Raw genomic sequence first — 23,250 nt, forward strand, 5'->3', positions numbered from 1 at the left:
GCAGAAAAGCTCAGGGCCAGTGCCTGGGTTCTGAGTGCAAGCCCAGGACCAGCACAAGGAAAGAAAGGAAGAAAGAAAGAAAGAAAGAGGAAGGAAGAAAGAGAGGGGGAGAGGGAGGGAGGGGAGAGGGAAGGAAGAATAATGCGCAATTAATAAAAATGACTTGAAGTTTTTTCAAGAAGAGGGACAAAATAACTTCTCTGATTTGATTGTTACGCATTATGTGACCTGCCTAAATGTCCAGTCATTATTAATTATTGACAGTGAGTTATGAATAATAATACAAAACACATGATCATTTACATTTATTGTCAAATGTAATCACCTGGCTGTACTGAATGGCAGGTGTGAAATTACACAAAATATGTGAGTTTGGGGTTTGTAATCCATTGGCATGCTCCCAGCCCAACCTCATTTATAGAAATCACACCATGCTCTATTTATTTTCATTTTTGTTCTGGTACTGGGGCTTGAACTTAGGGCTGGGGCTGTCCTTGAGCTTTTCTTGCTCAAGGCTGGTGCCCTACCACTTGAGCCACAGCTCCACTTTGGGCTTTTTGTAGCTCACTGGAGATAGGAGTCTCACAGACTCTTTGCTAGCCTGGGCTGCTTCGAAGTGTGATCCTCACATGTCGGTCTCCTGAGTGGCTGGGATGGCAGGCGTGAGCCGCTGAACTCGCTTGCTTTGGAGCCTGACTGCCCCTACGTCTCTGTCCTGTGGGGAGGGATGGTGCCTGCTGGGGTCAGAAGAGGAAGCCAGCTGTCATGGGGCTGGATATGCAGGCCGGCCCCTTCCTGAGGCCCCGGGAGTGGGTGCCAGGGGCAGAAAGCAATGGTCCTCCCCTCACCTGTGCCCACTTTTCTATGGAGCCTGGTGAGACACCAGGACGCAGGTGCAGCATTGGAGGGGTGTTGGGACAATGGCGTCCTCCGGATGGGATCCAGCTGTGTTGGACCGGAGCCCAAGTCCAGCTCCCCAGGTTAGCTCAGCGTCTCTAACAAAGCTTGTTCCCCTCCCAGTCTCGCCCACTTCGGGCTCCTCAGGGCAGCTGGCTGACAGGGCTGGCACCAGCTCTGTGCTCTGGCACCAGGCTCGCCCCGCCCCTGGCCCCGCCCCGGGGAGAGCCGCCACGCCCACCTCCAGACAGACACCCCCCACACCCCACTGCAGGGGCCTGCAACCCCTCTCAGCTCCCAGCTGCTAGCTTTCAAATCCGCTCTCTCTTCCCTCTGGCCCTGGCTTTTCCTCCCTCACCTCTGACCTCACCTTTTCAAGCCTCAGTTTCCTCATTTGTAAAATCAGGACCACGGCAATCATTAGAGAGGCAGCGCTGCTGTCTCTGGTGACAGAGGGCGGTTTGGGTGGCTCAGGTCTTGAAGCCCAGGAGGTTAGGATTTGAAAGGGTTTGAGCTGAAAGCTTTGTAGTTCAGCATCTCTGTTCTGGAGTAATAACAATAGGTTAGGTACTGGTGGCCCTCGTCTTTAATCCCAGCTACTCAGGAAGGTGGAGATCTGAGGATTGTGGTTCAAATCCAGCCTGGGCAGGAAAGTCCATAAGACTCTTATTTCCCATTAATCACCAAAGCCCTTCTCCCCAAAAGCCAGAAGTGGAGTTGTGGCTCAAGTAGTAGAACAACAAACCTTGAGCAAAAAAGCTCAGGGGGCAGTGCCCAGGCCTTGAGTTCAAGTTCAAGCTCTCAAACTGGCACACACACACATGCATGCCCACGTATATGTATCCACAGAAAACAAGCTGGGTGCAGTGACTCATATCTCTAATCCTAGCTAATTTGGAGGCAAAAATGAGAGGACTCTGGTTCAAGGCCAGCCTGGGCAGAAAAGCTCACAAGACTCCATCTTAAGCAATGGCTGGGTGCAGTGGCAACCATGGTTATTAACCATGGTTATTATCCTGGCAGAAAAGGAAGCAAAAGTCTGAAGATCACAGTGCAGTCATAGACATAAAGCAAGATGATCCCCCAACCCAGAAAGCATCTGTAGGTGTGCTCAAATGGTAGAGCATCTGCCTAGCAGGAGGCCCTGTGTTCAAACCTCAGTACCATGTAATTGAATGAATGAATGGATGAATGAATGAGACCTGAGCTGAAGCTCAGTGCAGAGCGTTTGTCTGGCATGCGAAGGCCCTGTGTTCCAATCCCAACCCTCTCCCCCAATCACTAAATGCACATGTGAACCCCCCCCCCATTTTTCACTTCCTTGACTACACTAGGTCTAGTTTTCCAGGAAGAAGCAAGAGCTAGTGACTTTCAGTAGGAGTCTGGTTCCAGAACCAGAGCCTCGAACTTCCTTGAATAGCGTTAAGAAAGGACCAAGCCCAGCGCTAGTGGCTCATGCCTGTCATCCTCGCTACTCAGGAGTACAGGCTGAGATCTGAGGATCGTGCTTCAAAGCCAGCCTGGGCAAGAAAGTCCGTGAGACTCTTATCTCCCCCCCCCCCCAAAAAAAAAAAACCCACCAGAAAACCAGAATCGGTGCTGTGACTCAAGAGGTAGAGCACTAACCTTGAGCAATGGAGCTCAGGGACAGCACCCGGGCCCCAAGTTCAAGCCCCATGACTGACAAAAAGAAAAAAAGAACCATTAAGCCTATCTGGTGTTGGGCGTTTAGGATTTCTTGCAGCCCTCTGCCAGGATCCCCAAGAGCGGGCCTCGGGGTGCTGGAGGGAATCCTCCCTGAGCTGCAAGGAACTTGGGCTGTGCTCAGGGTCGCTGGCCATGGTGCTGAACACCCACTGCGCTCTGGTTGCCACTGCTGGAGAGGGGAGGGCTTGGTGCTAGAACTGGACTCTAGGCTGGGTTTCCGGAACGGAAGTCATCACCCCAACCCGGGCACCACTATGGGCCAGTGTTCAGTGGTCGGTCATTAAATTGAGGGCTGGTAGATCGCAGCTCAGTGGTAGGGCCCTGGCCCACCAGGTGGGCGAGGCCTGTTGAGGGCGGGGCTCCGACATGAGTGGGGCTCACTGGACGGGCGTGGCTTGCTGGAAAGGGTGTGGCTCCACCAGGGAGGCTTGGCTCCAAGTGGGTGTGGCCCCACGGAGGGGCGTGGCTTCCCGGAAGGCTTTCCTGGACTGTGCTCCAGGCCCTGGGTTCTGGCCCAACGTTCTGCGCGTTAATTAAATGGTTGCAGCTGGTCAGGACTTGGGCAAGGTGGAATTTCTGTGCACCGATTCTTACAGTTACAACTGTAAATGCATCAACTTTATTTATTTATTTTTTGATTACGTAACATCTTGTTATGTAATCTGTATTGGCCTGGAGCGCGCGATTCTCCTCCCTCGGCCTCCAGAGTGCTAGGATTGCAAGGGTGCACCACTATACCCCACTTCTACCCTTTCTCCCTCCCTCCCTCTCTCCCTCCCCTCCCTCCTTCCTTCTATTCCTTCCTTTCTTTTTCCTTTTCGTGCCAGTCCTGGGGCTTTAACTCAGGGCCTGGGAGCTGATCCTCAGCTTTTTTGCTCAAGGCTAGCACTCTACCACTTGAGTCACAGCTCCACTTGGAGCTTTTTGGGGATTAACTGGAGATAAAAGAGTCTCACAGACTTTCTTGTCTCCGCTGGCTTCGAACCTCTAGCCCCAGATCTTGGCCTCCTGAGTAGCTAGGATTATAGGCGTGAGCCACCAGTGCCCGGCTTGACTTTTAATTTTTAAGGACAAAAGCATCTCCATTTTTCTTTTTTCTTTTTGAGGGCACTGGGGTTTGAGCACAGGGCCATGTATTTGCTAGGCAGGTGCTCTACCACTTGAGCTACGCCTCTTGTCTTTTTTGCTCTTAGATAAGTCCTATTTTTGCCGAGTGAGGCATGCATCCTCTTCCTGTCCACACCTGCCTTTGAATTGAGATGGAGTCTCACCAGCTTTGTTGGGGGGGGGCAGGGGGAGCAGGGGCTGGGCTGGCCTCCAGCTGTGATCCTCCTGCTCTCTGCCTCCCTAGTAACTGGGATTACAGGCATGAGCTCTCTTGTCAGGCCTGACTTGATTTGTTGCCCCCAAAGGCACTTGGCTTCCTGAAAGGTTGTACTGAGGAGTAGGCTCCATTGGCCAGTCATCTCTAGGGGTGCCTGTGGACTCTTGGGGTGAATCTGGCTGGTGGGGGGTTGTTTCTGTGTTGCTGACTTGCAGAGACTGTGAGGAGATGGTTTCCTTCCTGCCTGCTGCGCTGGGCCTCATTCTTCCCTCTCTCCTCCCCGCTCCCTGCCTGCCCCACCCCCTTGGCTCTCTGGGGGGGTGGAGAGGGGGGCTGATGATTCTGGCCTGCCCCCCCTCCCGCTGACATCGGTGCTTTTTCTCCAAACCCAATCAGGAGCAGAGGCTGAGCTCAGCTCACAGAGCATTTGCTTACCGCAGCTGGGAGCTGGGAGCCGACCTTCTAAATCCGGCTGCTCAGGAGGGACTGGAGGTTGGGTTGAGGGCGTCACTGCCTCCCCTTCAGACACTACCCAGTGTGACTGTTGACTTCTGCCGGGGGGGGGGGCGGTAAGGGGCAGGGGTGGGGACTGGGACAACTCCATTCAGGGGAAAGACTCCAAGTGTAGCCCCCCCCCCCCACCTAGAGAATGGAACTGAAGGAGAGGAACTGAGGGAGATAATATTCATGTTGGTACCTGCCTAAAAGGCCTCTAGGAATGTGAATCTCATGTGCAAAGGTCCTGGGGCAGCAATAGGCCTGGTATGTGTGGTTGCTTGACTGGAATGGAGTGACACAAATGGAGAGGAGACATGGTGGTGGGGTCCTTGTTGGTGGTTGGAAGGGGAGGGACTGTGGTTTTGTTTTGTTTTTCTAAATGAGCTGGGATAGACTCTTAGAATTAAGTTGGAAATTTCTTATTTGCTTTTTAAATTTTTTGGGCTTCAATTCAACATTGTCTGACTTTAATCAAGATGTGAGGGTTCTTCTCAACTTCCCTTTCCCCTTGCCTGAATCTGGAACCACCACCACCAACAGAAAAAGAGTATAGTAGCCAAAGATGATTGAATTTTCTTCTGGGGGTCAGAATGTGGGTGAGAAAGCTAGAACCCCATCTTTTTCTGGGTGATTTAAAGTCACAGTGAACTGGGCTGTACCCACCAGACGCAGATGGAAGGCTGGCCCATCCAAGTCACTGCACGTGCTCTCCTAAGTAGCTGGGATTATAGGCAGGAGCTGCCAGGCCCAGTCTTCTGATTTGATTTTTGGCATCAGCCCCAGAAGTTCAGAAAGGGGTGGGGGGGGGCTGCTCCTCCTGATCTGGTCCACGCCTGTCCCAGCTGGATGGGTAGACAGGGGGAATGGGGTTCCATTCTCTGCTAGGGCTGGAGACGTGTCTGAGCACACTTTGAGGGTCTTGGGTGAGAGACAAATGTTACAAATGTGTCTGTGTGGGTCAAGGAAGAAGAGAGAAATACTCTAAGGAAGAGGAGGTGGGGTGGGAAGTTTCTTTTGTTTGGTCCAACTATAGGAACTTTTTTGCTCTACCTGGAGATTTGGAGGGGGGTAGTCTGAAATCGCAGCAATGTGGATCCATTGAAATTCTGCTAATGCAGCTCCTAAATGCACACTGCTGGCCCTAGGGGGACGCTTCCTGGAACCTTTCAGCGAGAGTTGATGCAACGGAAGTAACATGGGAGCCGCTTTGGGGGCAGGAGGCCAAGGGCCTGAAGGGAGATGACAGCTGGATGCAGTCATCAGAAGGAGCCTGAGCTGGCAGTGGGAGGGTGGTAGGGGAGGAAGCAAAGTAGCATCGCAAGGAGCCAGGGCTCTTCTGTGTACAAATATTGTGTCTTATTTCCTAGGCTGCAAAATGAGGCTGAGGGCAGTATTTGTACGCCACCCAGCTTTGTTCTCTGTCAGGAAGCCAATCACAGTCAATCATGGCAGGGCTGCTTTTTTTTTGTTGTTGTTGCTGTTGTCCCCAAATTGCCCTGAGAATTGCTTTGCTTTTCAGAGAGAGAGAGAGAGAGAGAGAGAGAGAGAGAGAGAGAACACGAGGTGCCTTGTCAGCAGCTTTCAGCTGGAGGCCCAGGCCTGAGGCAGGGATAAAGATGGGTTCATTTTCTTGCCTTGCACATAGAGATGGCTCCTCTTGTGTTTTCTGATTTGTGCTCAGGGTATTTTTTCCTTCTGGAAGATGAGTTTGTGCTTTGTGCTCCCTCTTCCAGCCTGGCAAGGAAGGCAAGGTCCAAAATGCCCACCAGAGCTGGTAGTGCAGGTCTGTAATCCCAGCCCTCAGGAGGCAGAGGTAGGAGGAGCTCTAGTTGTGTTTTGTCTGAAGGCAAATACAATAGGACAAACAACCACCAGACCTACCTCCGGGGAAAGAGACAGACAGAGCCAGAGCAGAGACGGAAACTGAGACAGAGAGATGGAGAGAAAGACAGAGAAAGACAGACAGAAGGGAAAGAGTGGGAGGGAAGCAGGGATGTGGGGGAGAAAAAGAAAAGCGGGACCAGACAGACACACACACCAGGAACGAAATCCTTCCCTCCCTCTCCCCTCCCTTCTTCACCCTCCCACTCCATTGCCTCAGCCTCTGCCCTTCTCTCTGCCTCAATGGCTCTGCACACTCTGCCTATGTGGAATCCTACACCATGTGGCTTTTGTATTGGGCTTCTTTTACTCTTCCAGGGCTCCTCTGCAATCTACTATATATGAGGCCTTTGATTTTTCCAGGCTGAGTAATATTCCATACAACAGATAGACTTTTTTGTGTATCCATTTATTCATAGATGGACTTATTTTGGGTCATTTCTACCTTTTGGCAGTTGTAAATTGTGCTGTGCTGATGGACGTGTTTAGTTCCATGTCTATCTTCTAATTCTCATTTTTTTGGTGCCCAAAAGAATTACGCGTGGCTTTTTAAAAATAATGATTTATGAAGTTAGCCCAGGTGCACTGTACAGAGCTGGATTCACTTGTTCTCAACAAGCTTTGTGAGAAAGTGGCCTGCCCAGAGTTGGCTGGGGGATGGGGGATGGTGGGGTGGGGGGTCAGGGAGGATGGAAGTGTGGGTGACTCTGTGGTCCAAGCCAGTGGGAGCAAGCTCACTTCTCAGCACCCCATCCCCTTCCTGTGAGCCAGCCGAGATTTTCCTTAATTCCGGACACTCCCTTTGAATACATGATTTTAGCCACTATCATTGCAAACTGCATCGTTCTTGCCCTGGAGCAGCACCTGCCGGATGATGACAAGACGCCCATGTCAGAGAGATTGGTGAGTACCCTTGCCAGGGTAGAGGGGGCTTCAGGTCCTGGGTCTCCAGCCCCTCCACGCCTCCCACTGCCAGACCTGCTGTCAGCTGAGACCCAGATGTGGCCCACAAATACAGTGTCTTCAGAATTAAATTGATGACCTCACGTCCAATACAGAAATTCCATTTTTCTACTTCATATTTGGACTCCTCCCCCACCACACACTTTTTTTGGTCAGTCATGGGGCTTAAGCTCCAGGCCTGGGTGCTGTCCCTGAGCTTTTGTGATCAAGACTAGCGCTCTACCACTTTGAGCCACAGTCCCACTTTTGGCTTTTTGGTAGTTCATTGGAAATAAGCCCGTTGGGCTTACCTACCTGGGCTGGCTTTGAACTATGATCCTCAAATCTCAGCCTCCTGAGTAGCTGTGCCACCAGCGCCTGGCTAATATTTATATTTATGTATTTACTTTTTGGTGACGGTACTATTATTTGAACTCAGGGCCTCATGCTGGCCTTTTACCTTACAGCCTCGCCCCCAACAACGAGCCACACCCATATCACTTGAGTCACCTGTACTAAGCCACGCCCCCAATGGACAAGCCGTGCCCCATGCCGGAGCCACGCCCCCAACTAATGAGCCTTCAGCCTTGCTATGCTCCGGACGCTAGCCCCGCCCCACCGCTAGGCCACACCCCCTTATAGCCTGCACTTCTGTGACGTTGCAGGAAGCATTTAGTGGAAGACAGTACATTTTTTCTTACACCACTGGCTTATGGGAAAAAGCAGCCGGTGTCCTCCGGAATGTGTCCTCCAGCCCTTTCTGCCTTTAGTTGGTTTTCACATCAGGTTTTGAGGGTCATTGTTTCTTCCTCAGAGCAGCTGCCTCAGATGGTGCTCCTCCTCTGGGTGTCTCCTGTGTGGCTAGGATTACAGGAATGCACTCCCAAGCCCAGCTGGCTCAGGCCATCCTCCATCCACAATCCTCCCACTCCCAGCCTCCCCCACATTCGGTCATGACTGCCCGGTTCCTGGTGATGCCCAGTAGTTTCCTCTCAGTCTCCCATATTCCTTCCACCTGCAAGGCATTGGAAACTCAGTTCTCAAATGGCAGAATGTTCTAGAGCTATCAGCCAGCACTAAAATCTTTCCCTGTAACCTGCAGCCATTTATTTCCTGGCTTTCCAACAGCCCCACCGGGGAGACATCTCCTTTATCACAGAGTGCTGGGGAGGGGGTCAGGCTGCGGGCGGCGGGTCTGTGCTGCTGGAACCCAGTCTGCTGGGAGCCTGGGCTGGCAGGGGCCTTGGAGAAGGGGTGCCATCCCCCCATCCACACCCCACACAGCTGCGTTGATGGATCCCAGCTCAGAGCCATCCCGGGGGGGGGGACGGCACATTTGGGGGACCAGCCTCAAAGCCTTTGAGTTCTCCATGTTGAGAAGTGAACCCTGAAAGCCATGCCTCTCCCACAGAACAGTGGACGTGTTTTATATGCATGCTGTCCACCATCCCAGCCACGTGCAAAGTAGGACTGCAGGATGGCATTGTGAGGTTTATTACATTTAAACTTGCTTAAGCTCCAGCTGCTGGCTGAGAGTGGCCCATGGAAATGAAAGAGGCTGTTTTCTCGAAGCTTCTAGAGACTTGTGGAAAACAGGGAGATGGGTGCCCATCTCCAGCTGGGCACGCGGCCCTCTGCCAGCCCCGGACACTCACTTCGCCCTCTGTCTCTCTTTCCAGGACGACACAGAACCCTATTTCATTGGAATTTTTTGTTTCGAGGCTGGAATTAAGATCATCGCCCTGGGGTTCGCCTTCCACAAAGGGTCGTATCTGCGGAACGGCTGGAATGTCATGGACTTCGTCGTGGTGCTAACAGGGTGAGGTCTCTTCTCCTTGTCCCGCCGAAGAGTGGCCAGGGCCTGGAGACGGGACAGTCAGTGTGGTCCTGGCTGGCCTCGGGAAGGCTCAGTCCCTCAGCCCATCTCCCCTCGCTCAGCCTCTGCTTTCTTCCCGCGTCGCTCCACCTCTGGTGTCCTTGCCATGCATGGCCATGCTGGCTTTCGGTCGTAATGGAAATAATTGCTTATGAGAGGAGAGAGAGAGAGAAAGAGAGAGAGAGAAAGAGAGAGAGAGAGAGAGAGAGAGAGAGAGAGAATGAGAATGTTTCCTGAGGTTGCCCAGATGGTAAGAGGAGATGGGGCTTGAACCTAAGATGATGGGTTTCCAGATTAGAAGCCTCTGATAATTGCTCAGCCACAGTTTGTTTTCTCTTTTGCTTGGAGATGTGGTTTTTGTTTTTTTTCTCTCTCTTTTCGTCTTTATTTCAAGTAAATGTTTGTTGGGAAGGGCTGTGTGTAAGAGACTGTGGTTATGGCTATGGAGAAAACCAGTCTGGATGTGGTATGGTTGTGTCTTTAAAGAGTTTTCTGAGCCAGGTGTTGGTGGCTCATGCCTGGCATCCTAGCTACTCAGGAGGCTGAGATCCAAGGATGATGGTTCAAAGCCAGCCAGGGCCAGAAAATCTGTGAGACTATCATCTTCAGTTACCCACCAGAAAACTGGAAGGGGTGCTGTGGCTTAAAGTGGTAGAGTGCTAGCCTTGAGTGAAAAAGCTCAGAGACAGTGCTTAGGCCCCAAGTTCAATCCCCACGACTGACAAAAAAAAAAAAAAAAAAGAATATTTTGATCTGAAGTCAACGAACCATAGCTGAAGAGTGAGCATCGACATGTCTCCTCCCAGAGACCTTGTATAAGTGAATTCTACCTGCAACAACAAAAGATCCCCAAATAGCCAGCGACTTACACCCTGCAGGAGGGTACTGGTTGCACACCTCGCTGGCAGTCTTTTCTCCTGCAGTGATTGAGGGATCTTTGCCCCTGCTGTCTGTGGCGCCTCAGCAGCCACGGTTTCAGGAGCTCCGCAGTGGTCCACAACGAACCCTTGGAAGAGAAGGAAACACGGGAGATGGGAGTTAGAAAATTCTTCCACTCATATCTATGGGATAGGGCTGGGGCCTTGGCTAGCTGCTGGGTGTGGCTAATCGGTGGGGCATGGTTAAGTGCGGGGTGTGACTAAGCAGGGGTGGGGCTAAACGGAGGGGTGGAGGCAACTTGGTGGGCGTGGCCGGGCGGTGGGTGGGACAGCATTGTGAGTGGGACTAAGGTGGTGGCGTGGATCAGTAGTAGGGCGCCTGTCTACTACAAGGCTGTGTTGTACAGTGGCTAGAATTCAATCACATAGCAATATGCCCCTCCACAAAAGAAAGCAGAGAAATGCCAGCTTAGTGACTGCCCAATCTTTATGTGATCACCTTGTACCTATTAGTGATTGGCTCGTCTTTGTCCCCATCTGCCTTCTCCAGTGGACCCTTTCCTGCCTGTCGTTCTCTCCTCAGGCCCAGTTGCTGCTCCAGATCCTCTGGCTGGGCTCTCGCAATTCAGGTCTTCACCTTCAACCAACCCCCCTTTAAAAAATCAGTACTGGGGTTTGAACTCCCGGTCATGTGCTTTACCACTTGAGCCCCACCCCCATCCCAGTAGTGTTTGCCTTAGTGATTTTTCTTCTTCCATACAGAGACTTACTTTTTGCGGGGGCTGGCCGTGGGCCAAGATCCTATTCCTCTCCAGTAGCTGGGATGACAGTCCTATGTCACCATGCCTAGCTTATTGGTTGAGATGGGGAGGGCTCATTAATTTCTTCCTGGCTAATCTCAAAACATAATCTTCTGATCTTTGCCTCCTGAGTAGCTGGAATTACAGGCATGAGCCTCCATGCCGGGCTTGAATACATTGTTTTTCCTTTAGAACAATACTACTCTTAAGAGAATAGCTGTGTCACACTGGGCTGCCTGTGTAGATCTCTGACCTCGCAGTCTGCCATGAGGACTCAGGCCAGCTCTCAGGACCTTGGGTATTCACTGAAGATCCTTAGTTGACTTTTTGTTTTCTGTCAGTCATGAGACTTGAACCCAGGGCCTGGGCGCTATCCCTGAGCTTTCCCACTCCAGGCTAGTGTTCTACCACTTGCGCCACAGCTCCAGTTCCCATTTTCTGGTGGTTCATTGGAGATAAGAGTCATATGGACTTTCCTTCCTGAACTTGCTTCGATACTCAGATCTCAGCCTCCTGGGTAGCTAGGATTACAGGCATGAGCCCAGCTCCTTAGTTTTTTTTTTTTTTTTTTTTGGCCAGTCCTGGGCCTTGGACTCAGGGCCTGAGCACTGTCCCTGGCTTCCTTTTTGCTCAAGGCTAGCACTCTGCCACTTGAGCCACAGCACCACTTCTGGCCATTTTCTGTATATGTGGTGCTGGGGAATCGAACCCAGGGCCTCATGTATACGAGGCAAGCTCTCTTGCCACTAGGCCATATCCCCTGCTCCCCTTAGTTGTTTTTGAGGGTCCTCAAAAACCTCTGCCTTGGGATATTGGCAGGTTTCTGGGCAATTTTCTCTTCTGTTGCTAGGAATCTCAGCACATCTTTGATATCGTGAAAGCATGACAGAAGTAAACAGCCTCTGAGAGAGAAGTGGAGAGGCCTGAGTGACCACTGCTGTGCGCTCATTCCCTCATTGCTTTACCGTGGGACAGCCACTCTGTGCCAGGCCTTGTTCTGGGCTCAGGAGACTCAGCAGTAAAGAAAACAGATGAAGTTCCCTGCTCTGTGGGAATTTTGCAAATTAACCGAGTGAATGAATGAATGAATTCTGGATGAATGAATGAGTTCAGTTGTGTTCTATGGAACGAAGGCTGCGAGAGAGAAATATATAAACAAAGACAGGATGGGACATGTGAGGAGCAGGGTGCTGAAGACTTCATGGGGCGTGGGCCGAGAGGATGGCTGGGGAACAGAGTCAGGCCCAGGGAAGAGCAAGTGCAAAGGCACTGAGGCTGGAGGCTGGGGTGGCCAGAGGGGTGAGTGATGGGAGAGTGGGAAGGGCTAAGTAAACCTGCTACACAAATGGAGCTCTCGTTCCCTGCTTCCCTGCCCTGAAGGAGAAGGGACCAGACAAAGCCTTTCCATGTTTAGCACCGACTTGATTGTTTTCAAGTACTACCCATCAATCTTGGTTGAATCCAGGCCTGCAGAATGCTGGGATAGGAGGCACTGTCTTTATATAAAGAAATCTCACTATTTTTGCATGCCCGTTCCTCTGAAAATGTGTTCCTCAATTAGCTGCTTTTTGCACCTAAGAATTATTTGGACAACAAGATGAATTCTCCATCCATTTCTACTGCAGTATAGTAGTTCTTGGTGTGCATATTCCACTGCATGTTTATGCAGTTGAGTTGTTTCCAGCTCTCTGGGCTATTTTGAATCAAGCTGTCGCCGCCCTTTTTTTTTTGTGAGTGACTTTCTCTAAGAGAGGAATTGCTGAGGTGTGTGTGTGTGTGTGTGTGTGTGTGTGTGTGTGTGCGCGCGCGCAAGCATGCACATCCTCAGGCTTTACTAGATGTTGCCAAATTGCTTTGCAAAGGGGTTATGCCAATTTAGGCTCTCTGGAGGCTGACTTTTGCTGGCAAGGGAGGGTTTGACTTTGCTGGCAGGAAGTAGCCTTAAAAAACCTTGATTTTTAAAAAAATCCGTGTGGTGGTGCATGCCTGTAATCTCAGCTCTCAGGAGGTGGAGGCAGGAGGATCATAGGTTTTAATTCCTGCCTGGATACATAGCAAGACCCGGTTTCCAAAGGCAAAAACAAGGCCTGACTTGTTCATAATTTGGTTCTTGAGGAGCCTGAGGAAGCTTCTAGACTGTGGAAAATGTAGTTTCAATAAGTGATCACGAACTAGGAAGACACAGTCATTGGGAGCGACAGTTTTGTCTATTCCCTGTCACAGGGGGGTTGTATGAATCAGTTTTGGAGTTGCTGTGAGAAATAAATACCTGAGAGAAACAGGTTAAAGGAGCAAAGGTTTTGTCCATGACTGGCTGGCTCTATGGTTTCTGGGCTGTAGTGAGCCAGAGCATCATGGTGGATGGGTGTGGTGTACCAGAGCTACTCACCTCAGGGTGGACAGGAAGCAGAAGGCGGAAGGGGCAGGGCAAGGCCTGTTCTTCCAGGCCATGCCTCCAGGAGCCTATTTTCTCCAACCAGACTCTGCCCCCTACTTTTCACCTCCTTCCAACAATGGCAGTAGATTACGAATCTATCAACGGATTGGGCCAACTATCAGGCCAGAGCCATCATGGATTAATCACCTGTGTGTGTGTGAGTGTGTGTGTGTGTGTGTGTGTGTATGTGTGTGTGTGTGTTGAACCTGGGATTTGAACTCAGAGACTGGGCACTGTCCCTGAGACTCTTTGTGCTCAAGGCGGGTGCTCTACCGCTTGAGCCACAGCTTCACTTCTGGCTTTTTCTGGTTCATTGGAGGTAAGAGTCTCGTGGACTTCTCCTGCCCAGGCTGGCTTTGAGACTCCATCCTGACATCTCAGCTTCCTAGGGAGTTAGGATACCAGGCATGAGCCACTGGCACCCAGCTCTCAAAGAGTATTTGAGAACAAAGGACCAGAAGAATCAGAGGACCTGATCAAAGCCCCCCACCTCTCAAGCTCTCCCCCTTTTCAATTAATTGAACAAACACATGAGAAACCCACACCTTCTCTTCTTCCCTCCCTCCCTCCATTCCTTCTTTTCTTCCCTTCCTATACAGCTCTCCTGAGTTGCCTGCATAGAAAAACAGCATTTGGAAACCAACAACAAAGCACAACTATTGTTCTAATTCATAAGACCCCCACCCGAGTTCCCCAATGTATCTGTCATTCTTGGTTCCTAACAGGAACCCCCCACTGGGCCATAAATATCTTTTTTTGGTATTTTACTGTTATTATAAAGGTGGTGTACAGAGGAGGTTACAGGTACATAGGCCATAAATATCTTAAGACACAGATTGTACTGTTGATGGAGACTTGATCCTTTTATTGCTTGGAGTGTTTGACTATGATGAAATTGGCCAAACTTTTCTCACAAGCTACCTCACTTCCTAGAAGCAGGAAAAATTTCCCCCTAACTTTATTGATTGATTGCTTGTTGGTTCTGGGGCTTGCACTCAGGGCCTGGACTCTGCCCATGAGCCTCGTTGTGCTCAAGGCTAGCTCTCTACCACAGAGCCACAATACCACTTCTGGATTTTTTATTTTGAGTAGTTGATTGGAGATAAGAGGCTCACAGACTTTTCTGCCTGGGCTGGCTTTGAACCATGCTCCTCAGATCTCAGCCTCCTGAGTAGCTAAGATAAAGATATGAGCCACTGGCAACTGGCTTTCTCCTAACTTCTGAGGACAGTGTCTAGTGATTGCACCTTGGCAGTGTGTACCCTGTTAGTCATCAGTTTACATCCTTTCATTTCACCCCCACCTGCTTGGTTTACAGACAAATCTGGCTCTCACAGGCTGGAATATCCCACAGCTGACAACTAGGAACAACAGGAAGTCACTCTAGATTACCACTACCCCTGGCCCTAAATTCCAGGCATGATCTGTGACAAGAGACATTAGCATCAGCCCCATTTCCACCAATATGCCAGGTGTAGTAGCTTCACCAATGAGCAAGGGAATTGGGGTATAAACACCCTAACTTTCCTGCTGTTCAGTGAGAAAGTGAAGAGCTATGAGCCATCTTCAAGGCTGACTCTCACTCTAATAAAACCCATCCCCAGGCCAGGTGCCCATGGCTCACGCCTGTAACCCTAGCTACTCAGGAGGCTGAGATCTGAGGATAGAGGTTCAAAGACAGCAGAAGCAGGAAAGTCTGTGAGACTCTTATCTCCAATGAACCACCAGAAAACCGGAAGTGGTGCTGTGGCTCAAAGTGACAAAGTGCTAGCCTTGAGTGAAAAAGCTCAGGCCCCGAGTTCAAACCCCACAACTGACAAAACGAGAACAACAAAAAACCTCTCATGAATTCTTCCTACTTCCTCTCTTCATTCCTTAAGTTACCTCCCAAGTCTTGGGGTCTGCTTTCAGAGGGTCCCAAACTCATAGAAGAGAAAGTTAATAGCCTGATGGGTCAGGCTTCAGCTCTCTGGACAGCGCCCAGCACAGCGGAGCATCCCGACAGCGTGATGGCTGCCTGGCCCAGGATGGTTTCCTATCCAGATTTCCTCGCCATCCTCCCTGCGGGGATGGAGAAGGCTGTTCCACCTCTCCACGGGTACCTGGCCCTTCCTCCTCCTGCTCCTCCTCCTCCTGCTCCTCCTTCTCCTGGCCCCCTGCTTCTCCTGCTGCTCCTGCTCCTGCTCCTCCTCCACCTGCTCCTCCTGCTCCTCCTCCTGCTTCTCCTGCCGCTCCTGCCGCTCCTGCTCCTCCTCCTCCTGCTCCTCCTGCTCCTCCTGCTTCTCCTGATGCGCCTGCTCCTCCTGCTGCTCCTGCTCCTCCTCCACCTGCTGCTCCTCCTCCTGCTCCTCCTGCTTCTCCTGATGCTCCTGCCGCTCCTGCTCCTCCTGCTGCTCCTGCTCCTCCTACACCTGCTGCTCCTCCTGCTCCTGCTCTTGCTCCTCCTGCTCCTCCTGCTGCTCCTCCTCCTGCTCCTTCTGCTCATCCTCCTGCTCATCCTCCTCCTTCTGCTCGTCCTTCTCCTCCTGCTTTTCCTCCTGCTCCTCCTGCTTCTCCTCCTCCTGCCTCTCCTCCTCCTCCTGCTCCTCCTCCTCCTGCTTCTCCTCCTCCTGCTCCTCCTGCTGCTCCTCCTCCGGCTCCTTCTGCTGCTCCTGCTCCTCCTCCTCCTCCTGCTCCTCCTTCTGCTCCTCCTCCTGCTCCTCCTCTTCTCCTGCTCCTCCCCTTCTCCTGCTCCTCCTGCTCCTCCTGCCTGTCCTGCTCCTCCTGCCCCTCCTGCTCCTCCTGCTCCTCCTCCTCCTGTTGCTCCTCCTGCTCCTCCTTGCCTCACTCCATAGCCCCCACTGGCCTCAAGCTCACCATCCACCTGCCGCTTCCTCCCGAGTGCTGGGGTTACAGGTGTGAGCTGCCACGCCTGGCTCCCAGCCCTTCTTCCCTTTCTGACCTCCGTGGCTCTGCTTGCTGGGTGCTGGCTCTCACTGCCTCACCATCCCTTCTTCTCTTGCTGATCGTCCCAGGCCCGCATGACTCCAGGGGAGGTTCGCAGATACTTCCAGAATGACACTTCCTGACATCCCTGGGGTCCTTCCTCGGGCTCCAGCCTCTGTCCCCGTGTCGCCCACCCATGCCAGCCCCTAGCACAAATCTTGTAGCTTCTGTCTTTAATCCTCTCTCCTTCTTCCACGCGGACCACCTGGCCAAGCCATCCTTGGAACATTTTGAGGCCTCCTTCCAGTCCTTTGACCTCTCCCCTTTGCCTTCTGGCCTGTCGTTGTCACCAGCATCCAAAAGTGCCCTCTGAACACATAATCTAGATCCAATCATTTTCTGGCTCACATGTCACATACCTGTGACTTGGCTGTGGCTCAGAGGACCTGCCTGTTACCGGGTTCTTCAGGCAAGACCCTGCCCCAGGGCCTTTTCACTTGCAGTCTTTTGCCTCCAGACCTGGGTCAAATTAACCCACTGGAATGCCTGCTTATCCGGAAGATGCTCTGATCCCTTATGGCCACACCTGCTAGCGCTTAGCCATGCCCACCATTAAGCCCCACCCCGACCAGCCACGCCCCACCACAGGGATGCCACACCCACACTATGTAGCCACGCCCCCAGCTCCAAGGCCACACCCCCAATATTAAGTATGCCTCGACAGTAAGCCACGCCTCTACCATGAAGGCTTGCCCTAATGCTTGGCTGTGTGGTTTAACATTGCGCCACACCCCTAAACAAGCCACGCCCCCACCACAAAGCCATACCCAACTCTAAGCCATGCCCATGCTTAGTCATGCCCCTCCCATGGAGTCATGCATCCAAGTCTTAAGCCTTATCCTCAGTGCTGAGCCACGCCCCCAGCACTGCGTCATGCCTGTCCATAAACCATGCCCCCAGCACTGAGTCACGCCTCAGTCCATAGCCACGACTCAGGTTTTGAGCCACATCCCCAGCTTGAGTATCAAATACTTTATGTCCAGTAGTTCCCTCAGCCCTACGAAGCTTTGGGTTTAGCAGTCATGTTGTTTGTTCCGTTGTGTTGGTTTTTGTAGAAGACACCATCACAGGCCATGGGAGTTTTGTGTTGTACACACACATACACACACAATCTGAAGACTACTGCTTAAATTACAAGGCGGAATGTTCTGCCAACAGAATCCAAGACAGAAAAGGGATCTGCAGTCACAACAAATGGTTTCAGACACCTGCTGTACGTTCAGAGATAAGGAGTAAGCCACATGTGATAGTGCATGCCTGTAGTCCCAGCCCTAGGGAGGCTGAGATGTGGGAAGCACAATGCAGGGTAGAAGCCATGTGGAAGCCGCACGCCAGGTGTGTGATCTTGGGCTCATGACTGTCCCTCGGGAGCAATCACAGTTGCTACCTGGAGAGTTATGTGAAGGCTCTGGGAGGAGGAAGAGGAAGGGAGATAGAAGTTGAGGGTATCTGTAAGATGAAAACTCCATGTTCCCCCACCCCAAAAGGTGGGGATCCCATGAGATCTGATAGGGCCCTTCCCGTGGGAGCTGGCACAGAAGGGAAGCCACGTGGCACTCGCTATTGTACGACTAATAACTATAATTATTATAATGATAATCATCGTGATTACTGCAGGCCTCGTTCCATGGCCATCAGTGAACTACACACAGGAGTTGCTCTTGCTGGCTGCATATCCCCCACCTACCACCCCTTCAGGTTTTGTTTTTTGGTGGATGGGGTAGGCGCTCTTTCCTTCTTTTACTTTTTTAATTTTTAATATAGGCTCTTTCTATGTTGCCCAGGATGGCTTTGAACCCTGGGTCCAAATGATCCTCCAGCCACAGCCTCCCCAGTCAGGAAAGTAGGACAACAGGACACATTTCCCATTGGGAAATGTGGTTGAGTTCCAGATCCCCATACTTGCTTCTTCTGGTTCAACACTGCTCCATTAATCACCCAGAATTCAGGGTTCTCCCGTGGATGATTCGAGAACTTTCAATCTGTTTCCTGCTGAAGATAACCAGCTGTATAAGCCGGAACTCAGGCTGAGGACTGGGGGTGGCAGGGTGCAGATCTGTGGTGGAGCATTGCCTAATGTGTAGGAGGGACTGGATCACATCTAACACCAAAACAACAAAAAAAAAAAAATCCAACCAAACCAAGACAAATTAGCCCCCAACAATGTCAGAGGGCCAGGAGTTTGTCAGAAGATGCCAGAAAACTTAGCTAAGTGGGGAAAGATGGGGAGAAACACTGGAAGTCTGATTTGTGTTTAGTGTAATGGAACACATGCGGTTTGGTGAATTATGGAGAAGAAAGGTTTGTTTGGGATCATGGTTCTGAGGGTTGCAAAGCCAAGGCCAATGGAAGATTTTTAAATCTATATATTTATATCTATCCATCTATATCTATCTATCTATCTGATCCCATTCACTTCCCCAAAGCTCTCACTCTAAACTGTGTAGTTGGATCTGGTTCCTGAAACTTTTTTTTTGCTATTGTTAATTTGTGCCACTGCTGGGGCTTGAACTCAGAGCCTGGGTGCTTTCCCTGGGTGCTTTTGTGTTCAAGGCTATTGCTCTACCACTTGAAACACAGGTCCACTTCTGGCTTTTTGTTGTTAATTGGAGATAAGTTGTACAGACTTCCCTTCCAGGTCTGGCTTTGAGCCTGGATCCTCAGATCTCAGCCTCCTGAGTAGCTGGGATTACAGGAGTGAGCCACCAGAGCCTGGCTAGGTTACTGAAACTTAAAAAAAAAATACTTCTTAATACAACCCCCATAAGGGTTAAACTCCAAGTAGAGCTTTGTGTGTTTTTTTTTTTTAGAGTTTCTTTCATTGGTAGTGTTAGCTCGGTTTTGTCACTTATGGCTGGTGCTTTACCACTTGACCACACCTCCAGTCCTGCTTTGAGCTCGTTTAGTGGAGCTAAAGTCTTAGAGGCCTGGGTTTTGTTTGTTGGTTTTTTTTTTTTAACCTAGGCTAACTTTATACTGTGTTCCTCTGGATCTGGATCTCAGTAGCTAGGATTACAGGTATAAACCACAGACAGCTGACTTAACCTGTGTGTGTGTGTGTGTGTGTGTGTGTGCATGCGTGCGTGTGTGTGTGTGTGTGTGTGTGTGTGTATGCTGATCCAGCATGTGCTGTTTGGTTTCTTCATGGCTGCCATTCTGCCTAGGGAATGGGGGGCAGAGGCTGTGTGAAAGTCCCCCACCCCATCTTGAGCCTCAAAACTGCAGGAAAACATGGTATGTCAGGGGGATGCAGTGTGTGGCTCCTGAGACACAATATCATAAATGGTTTGGACTCCAGAGAAACCAGGACAGGCGCGCTGGGCTTGCAGGTGGAAACGGAACTCATTTTACTTTCTAAGAGGCTGTGAGGAGGGAGAGCACGAGAGCCATATCCCCAGCAACGAAGCCACGCCCCAGCAGTGAAGCCACGCCCAGCACCAAAGCCACACCCAAACACCCACGTCATGCCCCAGCAATGAAGTCACACCCCCACGCTAAACAAACCTCAGCAGTAAGTCCTGCCCCCACCATGGAGCCATGGAGCCCATAACCAGCAGCGCTGGGGGTCAGCTGACATGGAATTATTACAGGAGCCAAACAGTAGATCACATGAAACTACCCATCATGCCATCCTGCGAGAAAGGCTCCATTCCACCCCCCCCCCACACTTTTTATAAGCATATAAACTAAGGCACTGGACTATATATTACCTTGTGGAAAAAGTAGGGACTGAGTCGAGTACAAGGGAACGAACATGGCAATGTTATAACAAATATGAGCTGGGGGCTGGCCAGTAGCTCACACCTGTCATCCTAGCTACTCAGGAGGCTGAGATCTGAGGACCGCAGTTCGAAGCCAGCTCGGGCAGAAAAGTCTCTGAGACTCTTATCTCCAATAAATGACTCAGCACAACCCAGAAGTTGTGCTGTGGCTCAAAGTGGTTGAGTGCTAGCCTTGAGCAAAAGAAGCTCAGGGACAGTGCCCAGGCCCTGAGTTCAAACCCTATGATTCCTGTCCCCAAAGGGGGGGGGCGGTGGCTGGGAAAGCAACCGGCAATTCCTGCCAGCTTGAACCTGTGTGAACCATTTACAAACACTAGCCACTTGCTCCGGGGCACGAGCCAGCAGAGGAAGCTGTTATGAGCCTCATTTGGGGTAAAGGGGTGGTACTGGTATTTGACCTCGGGCCTTTGGGCTTGGTAGACAGCTGCTCTACCACTTGAGCCATGCCTCTACTGTTTAGCCACACCCCCTAGTGTTAGGCCACACCCCAGTGCAGAGCCACACCCCTCCTGTGGAGCCACAGTTGGCCTCAGGGGGGGGGACGCCAGGTCCCACTTACTTCAGAGCCACGCCCCTATGCAGAGCCACGCCCCTTGGCTCTGTGTGACTCTAGTTTCTTGACCACTTCCATTTCTGGGGACAGAGAGACAGGCAGGGCCTAGTACAGAAAGGTTTAGCAATTCTGCCATACTACAGTGGGGCTTACAGTTTGGGGATAGCCTTGGACCCCGAGCCACAAGCTCGTGTAGCTCGTGGTGAGGCTGATTTGGGGGAGCCCTTGGTTGCCCGCTCTCTGCTTCTGTGTGTTGCTATGCCAGTCCCTTTGGCGGAGCACAATGGGGAAATTGAGGGAAGGTATGGGTGGTGGCGTAGAAATGGCTCTGAGCCCCCAGGCCTGCTTGCTCATGGGTTAATTCAGCAACACATCTGCCCTTCTGCTGCCAGGCATTTTAGACAAATTTCTTTTTCCCTAAAATATTTTGACATAAACAAAAGTAAGAAGAGGAGGAGGAGGAGCAACAGCAGCAAGTAGGAAAGGAATTCAGAGACTCGAGCAAGGAGGGGAATCTGGAGGATGGTAGCAGCATTAGGTACACCCGGCTGAGGTCAGCGGGTGCCCACCAGCTAACAAGACTTTTCCTCTTGGTGTGCCTCAGTTTACCATCTGTCAGAAGAAAATATTGGGACCAGTTGTGATGGCTTACGCTTGCAATCCCACCTCTTCAGGTGGAAGAGAACAAATCATAATTCCAGGTCAGCCTGTGGTAAATGTTGGCGAGACCCTCACCTCAACAATTAAGCTAAGTGTGATGGTATACACCTGTAATTCCAGTGACTCAGTAGACAAAGCTAGAAAGATCATGCTACCTGCCACTGAACCACACCCCCCTTACCACTGACCCATACCCCCTGCAGCTGAGCCATGCCTACTGCAACTGGGCAACACAGCAAGATCCCATTTAAAACAACACCACTAAATAGCAAAGCAAGGAGAAGAGGTGATGCCCAGGGGGTGGGAGAGGTCTGTCTGGATTGAAAGTGTGGAGCTTTGAACTCTTCAAGTGGAGGTTAATGGAAAAATCACACACACAGTTTGTGTGGGAGGCAGCCTTGACTCCCCACATTCCAGCTGGGCTCTTGGGTGGGTTGGGATATCTCAGCCCTGGCTGACTCTTCCTGCCCTCACCAGAGCAGCTGGGCACCTCCGAGCCAGGCACCACAGACTTCCATCTTTGTCCCTGCCCAGTGGACTGGAAAGCCCCCCCCCCCCGCCTCGGGTGCCCAGTAGCCTGTGGCCCTGCCAGGGCTGTGGGTTAGCTTGAGCCTCTTGCAGCCTCTGATGGAGCTGACAGATCAGTAGCTGGCCACCTTCCGGGACTTAGTGAGTCCCTGGCAGTTTCTTTCTGACCAGGACAGGCGGCTGCCAATTCCTGGAATATTGGACAGGCCCCTTGGGGGACATATTTTTCTTTTGTTTGTAGGGCTGGGCATCAAGTACTCTGTCACTGCATTCTTGGGATGGATGAAAACTGTGATCCTCATGTCTCAGCCTCTCCAGTGGCTGGGATTGCAGGTGTGAGCCACAGCGCCTGGCTCTTGGGCCACTTTTTCTTTTGTTTTGTTTTTTGCCAGTAGCTAGGGCTTGAACTTGGGGCCTGAGCACTGTCCCTGGCTTCTTTTTTTGCTGAAGGCTAGCACTCTACCACTTGAGCCACAGCGCCACTCCCCACTTTTTCTATATATGTGGTGCTGAGGAATCGAACCCAGGGCTTCAAGTATAGGAGCTGAGCACTTTAACACTAGGCCACATGCCCAGCCTTGGGCCACTTTGGGATGCACAGCTCCATGGCATTGGATAGTGTCACACTCTAGTGTAACTGTCACTACCATCCATCTCCACAACTTCCTCATCATTGCAAGTGAAAACTCTGTCTCCCTAGTTCAAATTACTCACACTTCTTACTTCCTGTCTCCATTAATGGAATGAACCTAAGGGGCTCCTTTGAATGGAATTCTGTAGAATTTATTGTGTGACTGGCTTAAAAAAAAAAAACTGGTTCTGGGGCCTGAACTCAGGGCCTGGATGCTGTCTCTGAGCTTTTGTGCTCATCACTTGAGCCACAACTCTGCTTCCAGCTGTATTGGTACTTAATTGGAGATAAGAGTCTCATGGACATACCTGCCCAGGATGGCTTCAAACTTCAAATCATAGCCTCCTGAGTATCTAGGATGACAGTCATGAGGCACTGGTGGCAGGTTTGTGACTGGGATATTTTAGTTACTGTATTCTCTTCGAGGTGGATCCATGTTGTGGCATGTGACAGAATTTCCTTACTTTAAGGCAGAGTAATAGTCCATTATAGATAGAGTGCATTTTATTATCCAGTCACCTCTCCGTAGACACTAGGAGGTTCTACTATGGGGGCCCATTGTGAATAATGATTGTAGTATTGGGGTGTGCCAAAAAAAATCAACTCAAATTGCAGTTAGGTCTTCTACCATTTAAGTCATGCCCCCAGCTTGTTTTGTTTTGAAGTTGGGAAGACCTAAAAGCCTAATTTTCACTGTGCAGTGAGGGCTGCTCTGTCTGATGTCCTAAATGCATATGTTAGAACTTTGTTTGTTGTGGGACTGGAGTTGAACTCACAGCCTCACAGATGCTAGGCAGGCCCTATACCTCTTAAACCATATCCCCACGCAAAGCCACGCCCCTGCGAGCTGAGCCACACCCCCTATGCTGTT

General features: G+C 51.1%; 1 protein-coding gene across 1 annotated transcript in view; it reads left to right on the top strand.

Moving 5' to 3' along the window:
- Cacna1a (calcium voltage-gated channel subunit alpha1 A) overlaps positions 1-23,250 on the top strand; it is a 177,937-nt gene that overhangs the window by 45,525 nt on the left and 109,162 nt on the right. Inside the window, exons 3-4 of the mRNA XM_048342419.1 lie at positions 7,105-7,210; positions 8,929-9,068. Of these exons, the coding sequence (XP_048198376.1) occupies positions 7,105-7,210; positions 8,929-9,068 (246 nt within the window). The remainder of the gene's footprint in view (positions 1-7,104; positions 7,211-8,928; positions 9,069-23,250) is intronic.

This window comes from Perognathus longimembris, chromosome 3 (assembly GCF_023159225.1).
Source record: "Perognathus longimembris pacificus isolate PPM17 chromosome 3, ASM2315922v1, whole genome shotgun sequence".
NCBI classification, from domain to species: Eukaryota; Metazoa; Chordata; class Mammalia; order Rodentia; family Heteromyidae; genus Perognathus; species Perognathus longimembris.